The sequence below is a fragment of the Chiloscyllium plagiosum genome, chromosome 9 (genome assembly GCF_004010195.1).
Source record: "Chiloscyllium plagiosum isolate BGI_BamShark_2017 chromosome 9, ASM401019v2, whole genome shotgun sequence".
NCBI classification, from domain to species: domain Eukaryota; kingdom Metazoa; phylum Chordata; class Chondrichthyes; order Orectolobiformes; family Hemiscylliidae; genus Chiloscyllium; species Chiloscyllium plagiosum.
In genome coordinates this window covers 94,983,017-95,003,724 of record NC_057718.1, presented here as the reverse complement: position 1 = coordinate 95,003,724, position 20,708 = coordinate 94,983,017, and the positions used below count along the sequence as shown (strand labels likewise).

The 20,708-nt window shown below is 36.6% G+C and overlaps 1 protein-coding gene across 4 annotated transcripts in view; it reads right to left on the bottom strand.

Moving 5' to 3' along the window:
- Positions 1 to 5,881: 5,881 nt before the first annotated feature.
- The window catches only part of gzf1 (GDNF-inducible zinc finger protein 1), a 40,177-nt gene continuing 25,350 nt past the window's right edge, over positions 5,882 to 20,708 (bottom strand). For 3 of the 4 annotated variants that reach the window (XM_043696561.1, XM_043696559.1, XM_043696560.1), the window contains 3 exons: positions 16,675 to 16,842; positions 16,020 to 16,177; positions 9,743 to 13,132 (listed from right to left, as the gene is read on the bottom strand). In XM_043696561.1, coding sequence (XP_043552496.1) covers positions 12,470 to 13,132; positions 16,020 to 16,177; positions 16,675 to 16,842 — 989 coding nt within the window. In that variant the 3' untranslated portion in view covers positions 9,743 to 12,469. Of the gene's footprint in view, positions 7,664 to 9,742; positions 13,133 to 16,019; positions 16,178 to 16,674; positions 16,843 to 20,708 lie in introns of those variants that run through there. The other variant, XM_043696562.1, reaches the window with a different exon arrangement.

Here is a 20,708-nt window from a genome sequence, read left to right as displayed (position 1 = left end):
ATAAGTTTAAGAAAAATACTTTGGAAATCTATGGAGAAACCCTATTTAATGCTGCAGATATCAGTGTGTAATCCAGTGAATTGTCACACAAACATAGTGATCGAAACAAAGTAATTTTAACTAATTTTGTATTCCTGGAGAATGTATTTCAATACTATTGAGAAATGGCTGTGAATTGCTTTGTTGGAGCTGTTAGCAAAGTAAGAAAACTCCAGCAATTTTTTTTAAAAAGTAGTTATTTAAAGGTTGTCAGACTTTGTGTTTTTGTTAACTAAAAACAAAAATGACCCACAGTTGTCAAGAGTACTTTTTTCTCTACTTGACAGCAGAAATTCAGAAATCCAGACTCCTTCACCATCCCTAGAAAATTGTAGATATAGAATGATACAAAAAAAATTTCAATACAGGCCAAGCAATTTATATATACCTGATGCCTCTTCCAAACGTGAGCTCAGTAATTGTTAAAAAGCATTAAAATAGAACTCATCAGTTTAAGTATGTAATGTTGATATTCTCTATATTCATGTCTGAAACTGTAAATGTATTCATAGCTTTCATTTTTAACTAGTACCTCCATAGCTCTTGCTGTGATAAGTTCAAAAATGTTGACAACTGTGGGGCATGATAAATTTATCTATAACCCATAAAGCCAGAGACTTTAGAATAAGGATGAAATTTCTTCTGTTAATTACTTTTTCACTGGAATTATGTTCAATGAACCCCTTTTACATTTTAAGGATAACTGTGGTATATTGGTGAAAAGAAGCTCGATGAAGTAATTTAATGTATTCCCACCACCTTCCCTCTCCCCACTTTCAATTAGGAATGAAATCTTTTTGTATCTGCGATGCTTTCTTTAAAAGTGAGATGACCAGCAGGCATTTTGGCAGGAATTCCACTGACCTTCCTTAGTATTTTACCTAGCCTATTGTTATCATTCAGAGCTGTAGCGACTATGTTGTGCAGGCTGTATGCTTATTTCTGTGTATTGTGGTTAGATGTCATGAAGTATTGTCCCAGTGTAATTATTTAGCATGTTTTTGTCTTCACAGGCATTGTTAATAAATCTGTGACACTGTGTGTGCATTAGAAACTCTTTAATATTGAATGCATCAGGACAATATAGTCTTTGTGGTGTTTTGTCAGATTTGCAGAATTATGAAGGCTATGCTTCTGAAAGCTGGTCTGTTCATGAAACACAAAACAAATTCCTCCATTTAAAATAAAATATCCTATCATCAAAGCTTTGTTTTTCTTGACTTGTTCTTTTCTCTCATGTAATGTGTACAAGAGATTTTCATTCTTGGTCTCTGGATTACACAAGTCTCTCAGGAGAGGTTGGACATGCTAGGCTTGTCTGCACTGAAATTTGGAGTAAAAGGCAACATGATTGAAATATTATGATCTTGGGGTGGGGGTAGTAGGGGTTCTTGAGAAAGGAGATGTGGAAAAGACATTTCCTCATGTAAAATCTACAACTAGGGATCACTGTTTTAAAAATGAGTCACTCATTTAATTCACATAAGGAGATATTTTATTCCTCACAGAGGGACAACAGTCTTTGGAACTTTCTTTCTCTAATGTGGTGAAAACAGACCCCTTGACTCTTTGACAGTAGCACTAGATAGATTCTTAAGGGAGGGTAGACAGCATTGGGAATCAAAATTACAGCCAGCTGAGATCTTATGAACATACTATTATTCAACATTGCTCCAGGTTTTTTTTTCTTCCCCCAGTACAACATAGTGTTTCACTTGAAGCTAGTTCTTGGTCACCACCTTTGTCTCCTCCAACACAGAATGCTTGACTAGCTCCATGGCCAGCAACAGGCACATGACAGTCTGGATCATCCAGGAGATGATAGTGTAGCACTTGTCACAATATGCCAGGCACAAAGCCTTCCCTGCAATGCACACATTCGTGATGCTCACAGCTTTGGAGGAAATACTGGTGTTGGAGTGAACCTCCGCACAGGAACAGACACTTCAGTTCAATTCTAGGCCAACCAGCACAGTGGTTAGTACTGACTGCCTCACAGCACCCAGAGACCCAGGTTCCATTCCGGCCTCCGGTAATTGTCTGTGTGGAGTTTGCACATTCTCCCAGTGTCTGCATGGATTTCCTCTGGATTGTGGGAGGAAACCGGAGCACCCAAAGATGTGCAGGTTAGGTGAATTGGCTATGCTTAATTGCCTGTAGTGTTAGGTGAAGGGGTAGGTGAAGGGGTAAATGTAGAGGAATGGGTCTGGGTGTGTTGCTCTTCAGAGGTCAGTGAGAACTTAGTGTGGAAACAGGCCCTTCGCCCCAACAAGTAATCTAATCTTAACCCCATTTGCCAGCAGTTGGCCCATATCCCTCTCACCCCATCCCATTCACTTATCCACCCAGATGCTTTTAAAATGTTGTAATTGTATCTAACTCAGTTACCCCTCAGGTCCTTTCTAAATCTTTCCTTCTTCCTCTTAAACCTATGCCTTCTAGTTTTGGACATTTCCTTGGGTGGGGAGAAAGGACCAGAGTTATTCACAGTATCCATGCTCCTCATGAGTTTATAAACCTCTATCAGGTCACTCCTCAGCTTTGGAAACTCCAAGAAAAAAACCCCAATCCATTCAGCCTCTCCCTATGGCTAAATTCTCCAATCCCAACAACCTTGTAAATCTTTTCAGCAACATCCTTCCTATAGAAAATTGACTATAATCGCATGGAGTATTCTAATAGTAGCCTCACTAATGTCTTGTACAGCAGCAGCTTGACATCTCAAATCCTATACCCAATATCATGGCCAATGAAGGCAAGTATGCCAAATACCTTCACCACTCTGTTCACCTTCAGCTCCACTTTCAAGGAACTGTGCACCTGCACCCCTATGTCCCTTTGCTTGGCAGGACTCTACCATTAACTGTAGAAGTCCTGCAACATCTCACATTTATCTGAACTCCACCATTCCTTGGCCAATCAAAACTACTTTGTACATGATTAACTTTCTTTCCTGGACGCTCTCCTTTTCTTGCGCTTCACTGCTTCCTTATCACCCTTCTTGATAACTCATCCTTTCCTATCCTAGCACCATGAAGAACACCTCTTTATCACCTCTTCTGATCCCAGTCTGTTGCTGCATTGTCCTAAATATGTGGGTAAACTAAAAATTGGTATCACTTTAAAGTCTGCACATCTATTCACTTCCTGGCAGCAAGTAAACCCTCAGATTTGGATGATAGTCAAGCAGATTGCTGGAATCAATCAGATGAATGGGAGTTAGTGGAATATGAATGTATAAAGAAATTTAACCCTTTAACTTGGATTTGTTTTCTCTTGGTAACACACTTGAAGTAACTCCTTCCACAAGCAAGTCACTTGGGCATCATCAACATCTATTTATCTTAGCAATGATTCGGAGATGCCGGTGTTGGACTGGGGTGTACAAAGTTAAAAATCACACAACACCAGGTTATAGTCCAACAGGTTTAATTGGAAGCACACGAGCTTTCGGAGCGACGCTCCTTCATCAGGTGATTGTGTCACCTGATGAAGGAGCGTCGCTCCGAAAGCTAGTGTGCTTCCAATTAAACCTGTTGGACTATAACCTGGTGTTGTGTGATTTTTAACTATCTTAGCAATGGCAACATAGTTTTAAACAAATACATAAAGGACAAACTTTCAAATCACATCCTTGAAGATCAGTTGGGTTGAAAACTCAATATTCCAAGATCCTGGGCTAAACTGCACCTTAACACTCCTGCACAACTTTCTCTCAGATTGTGACGTACATGAGCCTTTTTGGGAACATTATCTAAATTGCTGTCCATCACGGAGACAGAACATAATCCATTGTCCTGTGATTCTGTAAACAGAACATCGCACCAGCACTACAGGCCAGACGTGTCTGCACAACCTCAGCAAACATTAGTTGAAGGCACGACCACACACACAAAAACATACCAAACATACAACATTGTTTTAAAAATCCTGTTGTATGTTAATAATATTTTGATAGCAGCACTAGCCTCCGCATACTGCTGCAGTTTATAGTAAACTCAAAAATTGTTGAAGCTAGTGTTGAAGACGGAATCTTTGTTTCCCGGGAACACCTTTGTATTCTTCAGTTTTTTTTGGTCAAGTATTTCAAGAATAATAAACTTAAAATAGAAGAGTCACAATCACTGCCTGAAAAGAACTATGACTGCAGGATTGATTTGGAGAGCCACAACTGGACTTGCAGTAATTTGGAGTGAAAACCTTTAAAAGGGCACAGCCCTGTAGGTAGGCTAAATAAGTTCTGAATGTTGGAAGAATTGTCTAGATTTCTCAACAAGTCCACACCGTCCCTCCAAAGAGTCACCCACCCAGACCCATTCCCCTACATTTATCCCTGACTAAATGTAGCTAACCAGCACATCCCTGAACACTATGGGCAATTTAGCATAGACAATTCACCTAACTTGCACATCTTTGGACTCATTAAGGACTTGAAGCTGATCAAGTAAGCCTTAATGCAACACTCCAAAGTCTGCCTCTGCTGGATTGTATCCAACAGCAAAATAAGACCATAAGAAACAGGAACAGGAACAGCCCCTCTGCCATTGAATTGGATCGTAACCGATTCAACACTTCTCACATTGACAATTTCCTCCCCTTTCACTCAAACCTTTGATACCCTATTAATCAAGAATTCATCTCAACATTAAATAAACACAAAGACTCTACCCCCACAGCTCTCAAGGTGAAAGTCTTTGGAACTTCTTGCCTTAAGGGGTGCCAATTTAAAACTGAGATGAGGTAGAATTTCTACTTATTTTTGAAGCAACTCCCTCGGTTCCTAGACTGTCCAATGAAGGGGAAACATTCTTTTTGCATTTACCCTGTCAATTCTCTTAAGAATTCTACATGCTTCAATGAGATCACCTCTAGTTTTTCTAAATTCCAATGAAGTGAGTCCCAACCTATTTAACCTTTACTTATAAGATTATCCCTCCATAATGGGGATCATCCTACTGAATGTTCTCTAAACTACCTCCAATGACATAATACACTCTTAAGCAAGAGGATTAAAATTAGTCATGGTACTCTAGATGTGGTTTCACCAGCAACTTGTACAGCATACCCAGCTACTGCTTCCAACAAGCAAGGTACTGACTACTGAGACTGCTCGAAAAACTTGCAACAGTGTCCAACATTAGCTGTGGTTCTGCAATTATACAGCATTTTCTGGATAATCCTTTGTGCAAAGAATTCGACTGACAACCATTTAGGATTGCCAGTTAGGCTTGCAGTGGCACACTTGCATGTATCGGAAGCTATGTGTATATATTAAAATACAGTGTCCTGTTGTTTACTGCAGGAAAAAAAAATCATACACAAATTGTGCCTGTTTCAACTCAACAATAGGTGATGGACAACAGCTGGTTCATTGCTCAGGCCTGTGCCCTGACCAGAATCAACCTGCCTTATTTAAAAGTTTAAACAAAGCTTGGCAGGTAACTGTCAATCATTATTTACTGGCACTTTCTCCATGGCAATGCTACAACCAATCAGCATTCTCCACTCATCCTATTTAAACATGGATTTTCCCTCAAATGGGCATTCTTGCATCCTGATTAGTGCAAGACAAAAACATTTTGATTTTTCAGCAATTTAAGTTTAAAATGACATCTGGAACAAAGTTTTATGACATCTTCTGCACCAATTACCACATTACCATATGTAAACAGTGCAACCTCAACAAGAATCCTAGGAAACTGCACATACTAACAGAAGCATTATCAAAAAATAATTTATATTTTAAAACAAACCCATGCTACCTTAATGCCTGATCAGTGGGCAATGTGAAAAAATAATCACCCCATGATTTTGTAGTCAACGTTGATCAAGCAATCAATATATATTTTACATTTTATTTTCAAGGTAACACCAGCTGCCATCCTACAGGAGAAACTGGAGATCAACAGTATCGCAGATTGTTTATGGTTTTACTGATTTAACATTATTTGATCGTACGTAAGAAAATTGAGAATGAAGGACTTATTTGCGATTTCGGCAACATGACTGATCTACCAAGGCAGGCAGACAGGCAGGCCTGGGTCGGGATGGTGTGGGGTGAAGTCTGAATAATACGATAACACTTATTTATGTAGAGCTAAAAATAATCACTACCACTCATAACAGACCATGGAAAGAAAATACTAAACATGAAATTGCTTTTACTTTTAAGCTACTATTTCAAAAGAAATTTTATTTCCCCTTGAAACTGTTCAATTCCTGTGAACAATTTTTATGCAATTACACACACTATTCTAATAATCAGTAACAATGTATTAATGAAATTAACGATCATGCAACAAAAAAAAGACGTGCAAAGAGAACATCCAAACAGGCTGTAGATAGTGATTTTGAAATCTCTTCTAATACTAATCAGTAGCTTATTCAGCAATTGCTCTCTTTCTGCCATAATGGAGTTCACTAACCTGCAAACTTCAGAGTGATATAGAGCAAAATATTGCTTGTACAGCTTAGAACTGTATGTTACCAGTAAAACCAAGTACTCTTGCTCAGCTTATCATCGGAATGGAAATAATTAAAACACTTTCTATACTGAATATATTAATTGGGTGAGGGGGCTCACTTGACTGCACAATCTTGTTTGACACTTGCAATGATATAGCACTCTCTTACTATCAAAATGGAGGTGCTGCCTTTTGAATGAGATTAGGTAATAGTGTAGCCTCTACCATCAGAGTCAGAGATATACAGCATGGAAACAGACCCTTCGGTCCAACCCATCCATGCTGACCAAAGGTGGTTATTAAGGATTCCACAGCACTATTCTAAGAACTGGATGTTCTCCAGCTACTTACACCAACATTCTTCCTTAATTGGCAGTTGTTGTTTATGGGACCATACTGTATATAAGTGAGTAGTATGTCAGCCAGAAGATCTGGGTTCAAGTCCCACCTGTGCTGGAAAAGGATTGAACAGGTTGATTCAAAACACTTACAACTACTCTAAAAATGCAGATCACTTTTAATCAACTCAAAAGATTTTTAAGCATTAGAAGTAAATGAGAGTATGCACAGTTCTAGAGTTAGAATTTGAATTGGGTTAAAATGTGGTTAGGGAGTAGAGAGAGTAAAAGCATGGACTTAATCAACTTTTCACCACAATTTGTTTCTTAACGATTTGCATTAAGGAAGATCTGCAAGTAGTGCAAACGGGAGGAGCAAGCTGCAGATGGAGTGCACAAAACTGAATTTGAGTTTGATGCGGGCTAATGTGACCCTATTATTTTAAAAAAGAGAGTTCAATGTCAGATTGTTTTCCAATTTGTCAGAGGTAAGTAGTACAGCAGCCAAGATGTTTAAGAGTCCAAGCAGAGAAATTCTTAAAAGATAGCAGGCAAGTATTAAGACAACAAAAAGATAACGGGATGTCTTATTTTATATCAAAAGAGGCTAGAATCCCAAGAATAACTTCAGTCATGTATTTCTCATCTGGAGTACTGCATTCAGTTTTGACCATTCAGATGATACATCGACCTTGTCAGGAATGCAGCAGATTCACTGGCATGACAAATGGCCAGAGGATTAAACTTTAGGAACACACATTCATTGGCACTTTGAAGATTGGTCAAGATGTTTGACAGTCCTTCACATCCACAGTATTTTCTCTGGAATCAAAAACAAGCGGTCAAAATTTGAGAGCTAGGCCATCTAGGAATAAAATCAAGGAACAACTTCCTCTCAGAAGGAAACATTAAGACAGAACTTATGTCCTTAATATTCCTGAATACATATTTATGTAACATTTACTGCTTTGATTGGACCTATTAATTGAAACAAAATACTTGAATAAGGCTTTAACAAGCTGTTCAAGATCAAGTCTGTAAAGGAAAAGAGAACACAACTTAAAGGAGTTGATTTACGTTTATATTTTACTACCTATATAAGCACTTTCATAGGAAAATAAGAAAATAAACATAGTACTTGATATTTTCTAAGATAAATAACATTTTTGATTGAGGCATTCGACTAACAAACCATGAGAAATAATGACAACATTCAACATTGCTTCACTCAAAATAGTGATGATTTAACGTGATGAAAATACACACCATAATATATTTGAAGTATGAAAATAAAATAAATAGGATGCTTTTGAAAATCTGTGTTAAACTCTGATGACTGAACTTGTAAATATATTTTTATAAACCTGAATGAATAAACAGCAGGGCAATGTCAAATGTGTTATCTAGCCTGAATTTAACAGGTTCCATGTTTGTTCATAAAATATCTCTCAGAATGTGTGCAACATTTACTTTTCTGTTAACACATTCTTTACCTGCATCTATTTTCAGAAAGATTTGATAAGCGGAAGACAAATAGGAATGGAATAACAGCAATACAGTTATGCAAAATTGCTTTTGAAGTCAAATTATTTTTTAATACTTGCCTTTTTTTCTGTGAATGGGGGCAAGAGGAGAAGTGTGGTTGGTTGCAGAGACAGCAAGAGCAAAAGCCAGACAGAGAGGAAGCAAGAGGGAGAGACAGACAGCAGGAAAGTCACAGGACTCAGGCAGAAAAGACTGGCATCAGGGGACACATATGGCCTGCAGCTCTGTTTGATAGCACCAAATGTTACTCAAAGGTCTGCTCATTAGGAAGTTACATATAATCCTGAAGAAACAACAAATCATGCCTTCTTATTTTATAAGAAAAGTTACCAAGAAAACACTACAATGAAATTGTTGTATGCCTAACTTTTAAATTCTACTTCTAATACATCTTTCAACTGTTCTGCTTAAAAATTAAGTTAATATTTCAAAGTGCTATTAAATGCCTGATCATAGAACAATTGTAAAAGTCTCAGTACTGTCAACTTAAAACTGGAATAACGTAAAAATTTACAAAAATTAAAATACAGCTCTCAATTTCAAAAATGCAACTCAAAAATCATGAGAAGGAATCAAAGATGAGAAGACTTCTACATACTTTGGATACACAATATAATCCACCTTCCCCTACTTTCTTTATGGATCTGCCTCTAGATTCCTTAGAAAGTGTAGCCTATGAACTGAGCAACATCCTTAGTGCCAAATGCAAAATAATTTCAATATTCACTAGGGTTTCACCTACATTTGCAGGAAACTTTAAAAAATACTATTGGTAATAGTTAGCTTTGTGGAGGCGAGCTAGGATGTAGCAAGTAGCATGAATGCGCAGGTTGTGTGTAGGTCACCAACACTTTTCAGTCATCTCTGCCCCATGCAAATATTGCATCATTGTCACCAGTTTGCAAATGTTACTGGGCATGATTATTTAACCCAGCGGAATCATTTGACAACATAAACCAAGTAGTTGATTGAGAGACTTAGATTAAAACTATTTAAATTCTGTAGAGCAGAGATTGTTTTTATTTGCATCTGAGAATAATGCTCGTTTTTTTCAAATACGTTCTTCTGTGGAAGATACTTTCCACTATGTTATCTTCCATTTGCGAAAGGGTAGTCTTGTTCAAAAACTCTACTGCAATCATTAGAATTTCATAATTGAGAAGTGGAAAACATATCTATGGTGAGACAAGGCAATGTTACTAGTCCCTGCTTCAAACTGGAACATTCACTATATTTATTAAACTATGATAAACCATCTAAACTCTAGAAGAAAGTCAGAACGTACAAAATGGATCATGCCACTCAAGAGAGGATTATATATAGGCACTGGTGCAGAAGGGGGAAGGAATAATAAAACCTTAAATTGGGAAATAGGTGAACAAAATACCAGCCAATATCAAAAATAAATGGTGTCAGGAATGAGTGGTACATTGATGAACGTGCAAAATATTCAAAAGAATTACTGCAGCAACTCACTATGGCATCGGTAGCACCTACCAAACCTATAACATCTACCACCCAGGAAAACAAGGGCAACAGATGCATGGGAACATCTCATGTGGGCTCTGCATCAGGTCATATACCATTCTAACTTGAAGCACGTTCCTGTTCCTTCACTGTCACAGGGTCAAAATCCTGGAACACCTGCCCAAAAAGCACTGTGGGTGCACCTGTTGCATGTGGACTGCAGCAATTCAATCTCACAACTCACCATCATCTTGTCACAGGAAATTAGAGATGGACAATAAATGCAAATAATGCCCATGTGATTCATAAATAAGCAAGGAACTATGAAGGACGTGATGCTGACCCTACAAGAGGAGGCCCATTTTCATTTGGAACAACAGTAAAACCATACCTTTGCAAAAATTGGCAAGGATCTTGCTTCAGATTTTTGGGCAAAAATGTTAACAAGCAAGTCTATGGACAGCAGCAGGAAATCCAAACATCAAAACTGGTAGATTTTTATGGGAGAAGCTCTATTTTTACTAGAGATTAAAATTAAAAGGTAGGCTTGTTATTAACTTTATTGCTGATCTTAATTTGCACTAGATGAAACTGGAGATCAGAAATACTAAAAGATTTTTTGAAAAAGATAACTTGTAAGTGATGGAGAATTTTTAAACAATTAAGAACTTTCAAGCATATTAAACATTAAGACAATTAAAAAGAATAACTGCTTAGGAATGAAGGATGATTAACTGTAGAGGGTAGAGGCTTGGCATATAAATTAAATAAATACTTATTGTTTTGTCATGAATAACAAAGTATATGAAAATTTATAAATTTCAGGTCACGTGAACAACTAGCAAAGAAAAGAGTTGATGACTCTCATCACCAGCACCTTACAACACACTCCTTTAGAGAGCGTGCATAGGCTCTGAAATGTTTTCCAACCCTTGCAATTAACATTCCATATTCTAATATGGAAATTCTGGTGTTGGTAAGAAGCTTTCTGTTCTAGAGGTAAGTGGAGGATGTAACAGGTTACTAGTGAGTATATTCTACAATCGTAAAATAATTTGTTTATGTCATGTAATGTACATCATTCTGCTGTTATTGTGTTTGAATGAGACATTGCTTTAAGGTTACAAGATCCTCCATATAAGGTCAAGGAGCATTTATCTTGTGAGGGAGATGGACAACCTTTAATCATTAAAGGGGAGAAAAAGAAAGTTACAACTACCTTTCTCATTCTAAAGTACAACAAACTCTTTCAAATAGTTAGGTAAAACAAATGGTGGTTATCACCACATTGAATTACAGGAATAATTTCTAAAGTTTCTTTTTAAAAGAGCCAGATAATGGGACTGAAATAAACTTGTTTAAAGTCTGGCCAATTTGATAAGAGACTTGTCCATTATTGAGAGGACACATTGTTGTTTACAAATTCCAGAAACTCCATCACATGCCTTTTCAAGAGTGCTCACAAACTGAAACAAAAGAATCAGGAAAATAAATGATCTCCTGCAAAGCATTTCAGAAGCTGTTAAGACAATAAGTTAATGCACACAGATACAAAGAGAACAGTACAGCATAAATTACCCAAATTGTTTTTTAAAAAGAACTGCATGTCATTTTTACTTGACAATCTCTACAACTGTATTATAGAGATTCACAAAACCAATTTATATTAAAGTTCAATACAAGTTTACAAGATGATCACAAACCCCTAATATTATAGTTAATGATATAGTGAAGCAGATTTCTCCTACTACAAATATTCTCCATGTGCCTAATACACTTTAAATGACCACTTTATACATTTTACAGGTTTAATTATCATTCTGATTTAGGATTTACAATAGCTCCAACATTTTGGTGGCAACTTTTGACCTTAAAAGGAATCTTTTAAACATGTGTTATGACATTATCATTAAAATGTGAACTCAAACAGCAAAGCTTCCCTCAAACTACTCATCCACCTACATAGTATTAAAAGGCACGTGCATTTCTATGGGGGAATCTGGGATGTAAATACTGCTACCCACATCATAAAGCTATGGACCTGAAACATGATGGATAACCAAAAAAGAAACCACACTTGCCCATTGCCAGCCAAACAGATTCTTTTTATGAAAACTTAAAGATGCAGTTTGTTATCAAAGACTATAGTATGCCAAACTTAATGACTGATTTGGAAAAAATATTGTGCAATACGACAATTTAAACAATTAGCATCCCGTGATTTGCTCCAAAGGACCTATCAAATCACTAGGTTAAAAGATATTTTGATGCTCAACATCCAATTGTCAAACTTCAACAGGTTACTAAAACCATCTTCTCTTTAAAAACAAATTCCCAGAAAGCCCAGCAGAAAAGGTAACAGGAAAAAGTGGAACAAAAAATAAATTGCAGCCTTGAGAGCTTCAAAAGGAGTTAAGGAAATAAACCGGTGTTCATGATGCTCCAGATTATACGCTGCAACTAGTGAATAAAAACTGCAAATATTTTACAGATAACTAAAAGGTTGACAAAATGTGACTTATTTCTTTTTCACTTGCAAGATTTAAGTTTTGATCATTTAAAATTAATCCACAAGTCTATGGGCTGATGGAAACAACACCGCTGGTTAATATTAGTTTAGATGTGAATATTCTGTATACTGGTCACTCCATTTACAGTACTCTGCAATGTTGATAGATTATCAGTCTGCATAACAGTTAGCTGTGAAGAACCTGTTGATATGGTGACAGGTGTTCCACTCTGCATTTGCCCAACCCCAGCTCCATGTGTTAATATATTACTGATGTGACTCGTCATGGCTAGACATGCAGGCACAGAAATTGTAGTCACAATGCTTGTGGTAGGGGTCCCATTTTTTTCCAATGTGTTATTGTCAAGCACTACAGCTTGTGTACTTCCAGCACCTAACTGTTCAACATTTGCCAAGATATGCAAGTGAGGCTGCACTGAATCGGTTGGTGCATGGAGTACTGCAAGCTCATTAAAAGTTGCTGCCATGGAGGCTGCTTGAGTTACCATAGTGATGGAAGGCAAACCAGCTGACCTCCAATCTGAAGTACCAGATGTGTTTTGTTCATGTGAAGAGATGTTTCCATGGAGCGTGACTGTATTTTGGTCATTGAGTATTTCTGTACAAGTCACTGATTCTTGTGCTTCTGAGGGGGCAACTTGCTCACAATCCACAAATGGATGGAGATCTGTTCTTTGAATATGGCTCTTTTTAGAGCCCTCATCCAAGATGACAAGGAAGGATTGCCATGGTGCATTCTTGTTATGAACCTGTTAATTAAAACATTGAGACAATTGTTAAAAGATCATTTAACTAGTTTAGAATCGTACAGTTCAAATACAGATGGGTTTAAAATATCACATGAAGCATATATAAACACAATATATTTGTGTTTAACTCTTGATAAACATGTTCATTCTGCTGTACTATTCACCATTTTCATGACTATTATACATTGCAACAGAAAATGGACCAGGAATAACTTCAGAGGTTTAAAAGTTCCCACAAGTGCAAGTGATACCAGCACTGAAAGTCTATAACTATTAGGAGCGATGAACAAATTGGGATACATGTCTTAAGAAACGGCTGCCTTAATAGAAATTTTAAAACTAGAGAGAGATTAAGTAGGTTTAACATCAAAAATTTGTTTCTCCAAAAATAGTCACTGATAAGGAATTCAGAAGAACTTGATCAAAATTTGATTCACATTTGCAACATAAGAAGCAATTAGCACAGGGGAATGAATCAGAGAGAAAGAATAGAAGGATACATTGTTATCATTAGATAAAGAAGATTAGGACATGCAATGTTTCAATGCTAGCATAGATTAGTTGGGCCTAATAGCCTGCTTCTCTGCCACAAAAATCTGCACAATACATTTAGCTGCTGGACGCTGGAATACAAAAAGCAACTTGATAGTGCTAATGAGAATTATACATTCTATGAAAGATGTCACTTGTCTGGTGCCTATCACTGTCTGAGAGATCACTAAGTAATTCTGACATTATTTCAAATCTTGGTTGGTACACCTCAGAGCAGGTAATTTGCAACTTTGGCATTTTAGAAATTCTCAGGAATCCCATAGGCACTTTACAAAACTACAAGAATCTTTACCATGTTAATGACTTAATGCAACAAAATTAGCTAAAATTCTAAGTTGTTACAGAGGAAATTTGGCATTACAAGGGTAGGTGCTCCAGTTATTCATTAGTATCAATATGGAGCTAAATTGCATTTAGTCATTAAGACCATCCAGGAATTATAGTAACTAGGTAGTCTTATTGGTGGTACTCTTTAATTTTGCACTTCAAATGTACTAAAGTAAACACGTTCTTGTCAATTAAAATGCTACTTGTTACATTAAACTTTTGAATTTTCTGTCCATGTTAATTAGATAGAGATTAAATATCACAAATTAAGAAAAAATCCAATTAAACTAAAATGCTGGCGAGGAATGAATAACAAAATCAGAAGCAAAATACAGAATTCAGTTTGAGACACTTGCCCCAATTTAGGCAGAAAACTTCACAATTCAAAAACCATTGGCTGAACATTGAGAAAATAATTTGTGAAATGAAATTGCCAATTAAACAGAAATTCTAGATCCATTCCACTGCTAGGAAAGATTGCCATAGCAAACAATAAAAGCTATTAAAGAAGTTTTAAAATAATATTTAAAGCATAAGGACAAATGCTTTTATGTCAGCTAAGTCAAAAATCAACAATTCTTGCCTCTTACTAGGCCTTAATGAATCTCTTTTCTTTCTGCTTATCGTAAATACTCATTTATAGGTCAATCTCTTGTATAAGTAGACCCCTTATTTTGACTGAAAAATCTGGTATTTTTCAATTAGCTTGTGTATAAGTCAACCCTAGTTTTCAGGGGTCTCTTCCTGACTATCCCATAATATTTGTGATATGTGGTGAGAAGAGTATTTTGCTGAGAATATCAGTTTTTGATGTAAAGTGTTTATTGTATATTAACAGTTTTATGCAGTCTTTTTATAAAATACTACCAGTTTTTTTTGCTTTTACTGCTCCTCTGTTTTTATTTCATGAATTGTGTTGTACAAATTTCCCCTGGTAGATGGCCTGACCGCCTGCTGGCATGCCTATTAACTTTTGTACATATGTGTACACCTATGCACTTTACGATAGTTTTAAGTGGAAATCAGTATGACCGTACTGTTCAATGGTAGCAGGCAGAATGGAGACAGTTATTTTGTAGATAAATATTCAATAGTGGCCATAATTCCTTTTCCTTTTGTTGTTTACTATTTTACAGAGAGATCTGGCTCGTTTGTCCATGCCAAGCACGAATTTCATCCCCGTGAAAACAATAACTCATGTGTAAGTCAACCCTCTAATTTCAGCTTAAAAAGATCTTCAAAACTCAACATATACATGATAATGTTCTCAATATGGCATCCATTAACAACCATTCCTAGAACGCAAGTAATTTATGCTAGCGGATTTCCAGTATCATTACATCTGTTAGGAGTGTGGGTGAGAAGAAGGCAATCACAATAGGATCTGTCTAATAACAAAAACGAGTATATAGTTGAAGAGTTCGATAGTGGAAAAAAATGTGGGAATGCAAAAAATGTGCGCACATGATATCAAAATGATGGGCAGCAATGAAGGGCACAAATACATGCTGCTGGGCAGTAATGAAGGGCACAAATACATGCTGCTGTAAAAGCTGAAGAGAAAGACAGTATCTTAGGGAAGGAACAGTAGACAAATCCACATGGGCAATTTCCAATATAAAATGTTGATAAATTCAGAGTAGAAAAATTCACAGGAAATTCACATACAAGCAAAATGTTAAACATTAAATGAAAAGGGACAAAACAAGAATTTTTAAAATAATATATATGCACACTGGCTTTTTTGTGATAAAGTCTCAATCTGTATGGTTATAATATTTGTTGGTGTTTGCAATCTACTTATGGAAGACTCTTCATTTTGGGCGAAAGTAGATGACATAAGATTGCAATTTTGTTAGGAAACAGGAACACCCAACTATAGCCATACCATAATCCACATTCATTCACAATTCCTTAATGTCACTTTCAATAAAAATATTCTGGTGAAGGAAATTATAGTTTAAGCAGTCTTATAGAGAAATCTGCATGGCATCCGTTAGATACTCACCGAAGCATGTCTTCTGAGCGTAGATTTATCAGTAAAGGTCCTCCCACATGCACTGCACATAAAAGGTTTCTCTCCTGAATGTATGCGATAGTGACGTTGTAGGGCATTCAGCTGTGTAAACTGCTTTCCACACTGATCACAACAGTAAGGCCTCTCACCTGAAAAAGACATTATTAGAGGCTTGTCTCCGCTTTTCAAAGCTTCAAACATTTGAATCGTTAACATTTGGCAATATGTCAGCAGATTACAATATACAAAATAGATTTGTTGTAAGCTGATATTCATGTTTTCTGGTAGAAATTGTAAAAGCAAAAGGGATCTTGATATATATTTGCAGTCCAGAAAATTGTCAAATTTAGTTTAGTAAATTATTTATAACACCCAAAAGAATCAGGTTTGAAGACCAAAGACCATTCATCAGCTATAACATCTCCGTATCAAAGTTAAGCAGTTGCTTCCCCCAGTAACTAGAGTCTCTGACCTGCAATGCCATTCCTTCAATACAGGTGCTCAGGTGACTGCTAAATTAGTAAACCTCATTTAAAACAAGGTCAGGTTTAGTATTTAGATTTCAAGAAAGAATGAAATGAAGCAGGTCTTTATTTGGTTCACACTGCTTATATAAAAAGCGAAGTCAGAACAAATCAAATGATACCTGTATGAACTCTAAGATGTTGATGAAGAGAATTTCTCTGTGCAAAAGCACGGTAGCAGATCTCACAAACAAATGGTTTTGATCCAGTATGGATTCTGTTGTGATGTTTCAGATACTCCTTAGAAGCAAAACTCTTGCCACATGTTTCACACATAAATGGTCTTTCACCTGTAAGACAAAACAGTGAAATTAATACAACTACATAAGCTTGCTTGAGAAATTATGTTTTAGCAATGAACACTGGTAACCAGATGACATGACAACAGATGAGGTCCATTCAACCTCTGAAGCATGTTCCACCAATCAACATGGTTGATCTGTATCCTAACTCCATTCTCCTGCCTTAGCTTCATAATCCCTTAACACTTTTGGCAAGCAAAAATGTATTGATCTCAAACAAAATTACTAACTGAACTAGCATCTACTACTCAGAGAGAGGGACATTGAGAAGAAAAGCGAGAGGGAGGGGTCCACATTTTTACCATTCTTTACATGAGGTTTTTCCCAATTTCTCTCCTGAATAGTCTGGCTCTAATCTCACTCTCTTAAATGGAATATATATATCCTACATTTATGTAACCGTCAATCAGAATGTTTGGAGCATTTATAACATTTTTTAAACCTATTTTTGACTCTTAAGGCCAACATATTTTAAACCATTTTAAAGCACCTTCCCTTGACATTCAATGGTGTTACCATTACTAAATCTTCCACTATCCTTGGGGTTACCATTGACCAGAAAGTCAACTGGACTCACCACACATTGGCACAACAGTAGGTCAGAAATACTGTGGCGAGTAACTCACTTCCTTATTTTTCAAAGCCTGTCCACTATTTACAAGGCACAAGTCAGGAGTGTGATGGAATATTCCCTACTCGAGTGGCTGGATGCAGCTCCAACAACATTCAAAAAGCTTGACACTATCCTGGACAAAGCAGCCTACTTTAATATCCACATACATCTACTCCCTCCACCAACACTCAGCAGCAGTGTGTATTATCTACAAGATGCACTGCAGAAATTCGTGACAGATCCTGAGATAGAACCTTCCAAACCCACAACCACTTCCAACTAGAAGGGCAACAGCAGCAGATACATGGGAACACCACCACATGCAGGCTCTCCTCCAAGCCACTCACCACCCTAACTTGGAAATATATCACTGTTCCTTCACTGTTGCTGGGTCAAAATGCGGGAATTCCCTCCCTAATGACATTGTGGATCAACCTACAGCAGCTCAAGAAAGCAGTTCACCACCACGTTCTCAAAGGCAATGAGGGACGGGTAATAAATGCTGGTTAGTCATTGACACCCATGTCCCATGAGTGAATAAACAAAAAACGTGTACTGTGGAAGTGTACACAGTTTTCCATACATAGTCTAGACCCGAGTTTTGTATAATTGCAGTGACAATTCCTTAATTGAGATAAAAAGATAAATTGTAATTGCTAGAATTCCAAAACAGAAACAGAAAATGCTGAATTATACACAGATAAATGTCTGAAAGGAAATGATCAGATCAACTCAATCAGTCATGACAAACTGATGTAACCGCTCTACAAATGTGGATCAATGAAGCTGAGAATGGGAAAACAAAGCATGATAATGGGTTTCAGTACAATGACCAGTTTCATAAATTAACAATTATACAAGGCATATGTCTACATGGATGCTGCATTTTCAATTTTAGCCATTGTGGAGAAGGTGTTCTATATTTGTGTTCTATCAAAGCTGCTTTTAAACTGTAGTATGCAAATATCACTTACATGCCACAAGTTTGCAGAAACTTTTCATTCTATTGTGTTCCCAATGTCCAGACAATACAAAACATAAGTACTGAGACACTTCAAATAAAGTAGAATCAAAATGAATTTCTGGAACATACTAGACATGGTTCATGCCATTTGTTTGAACATTTCTAAAGTTAAGATTGTGGATTCATTAAAGTCAACTTGAGACTATAACCTTGCTCATTGTTTCAAATAGCCAATGCTCTAGTGGTATAGATCATATGCATGCGCTGCAGTTTAGAAACTTATGCTTTATAAGAAAACTTGTAAAGCCTGAATTCAACCACTTCATGAAAGAGGTCCCCCAAATCAGACAATATGAAATCAGATTGTAACGGTAACATTGTATACAATATGCTGACTAATCACAATCAACCTAATTAATCATTACTGCATTTAACCCATTTTACCACTCCCTCTTAGAAGACAGTTGATAGGATGTTAGTGAGTTTTGAGACAGCCTATAGCTCAGGTTGAGGTTCTGCATGTAGGTTTATTCGCTGAGCTCAAAGGTTCGTTTTCAGATGTTTCGTCACCATGCTAGGTAAATTCATCAGTGAATCTCCGGATGAAGCACTGGTGGCATGGTCTGTTTTTTATTTGTGTGTTTAGACTTCCTTGGGTTGGTGGTGTCATTTCCTGTTGTGATGTCATTCCCTTTTTTTCCTCAGTGGGTGGTAAATGGGACCCACGTCAATGTGTTTGTTGAATTAACATATCAACAAACACATTGACTTAGATCGCATTTACCAGCCCAAGAATAAAAAGGGAATGACATCACAGGAAATGATACCACCAACCCAAGGAACACAAATAAAAATCAGGTCATGCCACTAGTGCTTCATCCAGAGGCTCACTGATGATGTTACCTGGTTATGGTGACGAAACGTCTGAAAACGAACCTTCTAGCTCAGTGAACAAACCTATAACCAGAACCTCAACCTGAGCTACAAACCATCTCAAAACATTTTGATGAGGAACTAGAAATCTTATTTATTTGATGCTTCTGTAGAGTGCTTTGTTTTTCATAAATGGAAGAATGTGTCTCTGAGTGCATAAATAATAGTTCTTGAGCAAAATAACAAAACCACGTTTATCTGTTCAAGTGATTGCAAAAGGTCCCAACACATGGAAGAATAAGGAAGTTTTCCAGTAGTCTTCGCTAATAGTTATCCCACAACCAACTATACAAATACTGATTAGCTGAATTGCACTGCACTGTATTGAACCTAGGTATGTACAAATTCCAGTTGTATGGGCCTTCATCACAAGAGTGATCTTGCATCAAAATTATTTGTGATGGGTTTTGCCACATTTGGACTCTAAACAGCTTTACAAAATATTAAATTCTTTTTCTTCCTGTGTAATTTTGTTAATGTCTTTAACTAGAAAGAAAACAACACTTCTTGTTAGCTAAAGTTCAGCATCAAAACCCTGATTTTTTTCATGTGTCTTGAAAATCCAATCAATAGATACTAAAAATGGCCTAGAGTCAATTAATATACAGGCTGCATTATCTCTTCTCAGTTCAAATAGAGTATCCAAAATTCTTCCATATTAAAGATGCCTTCAAGAAATTCAGTTTCTTATTCAAGCATATATTTAATTTTCATTTAAACGTCTTAACCTAAGGAAACTCTTCTTTTTCTCAGTTCAGAAAAAGTATCGGATAGGCGTTTCCCCCTTTCACTAGACTGCAAACTGTCATGTCTTTCTGTTTTATCAAAGATGTTTGATGAATCTTCTCAAAATTTCTCCAAGCTGCAAATTTGCTGTTTTACCTTCTCATTTTCTTCCTACGAAGAAAATGAAGAGTTTATTCACAAGATCTCAAAGCTATGAATGTACCCACAATCATCTTCTTGCTGCAATCTTTCAAGCTTTTAACATTAAAGCTTGCTTTGCTTTTCATCTCATCTTTTCAACATAATGGATTATAACTTTTCAACCTTGGCTAAAAAAATTCAAACTTCTGCTGCAATTCAGTTGAAGTTATGATTTAGATTTTATTTTAAAAGCAGAGATTATCACCACTTTGTTGAAACAAATTAAAACTAAACTACAAACCTGTGACCAAATAGTGAAAGCAGGAGAGAAGGGAAATTAAGATAACTCAAGACTTTGCTTCCATTATGCTCCAACTGTATTTCTCAACATTTTACATAAAAACCTGCATTTTCTCTTTCCATTGGCCAGGTGAAAGTAGTAGTTCAGATTTTCCAAAGCTATCAGAATTGATGAAA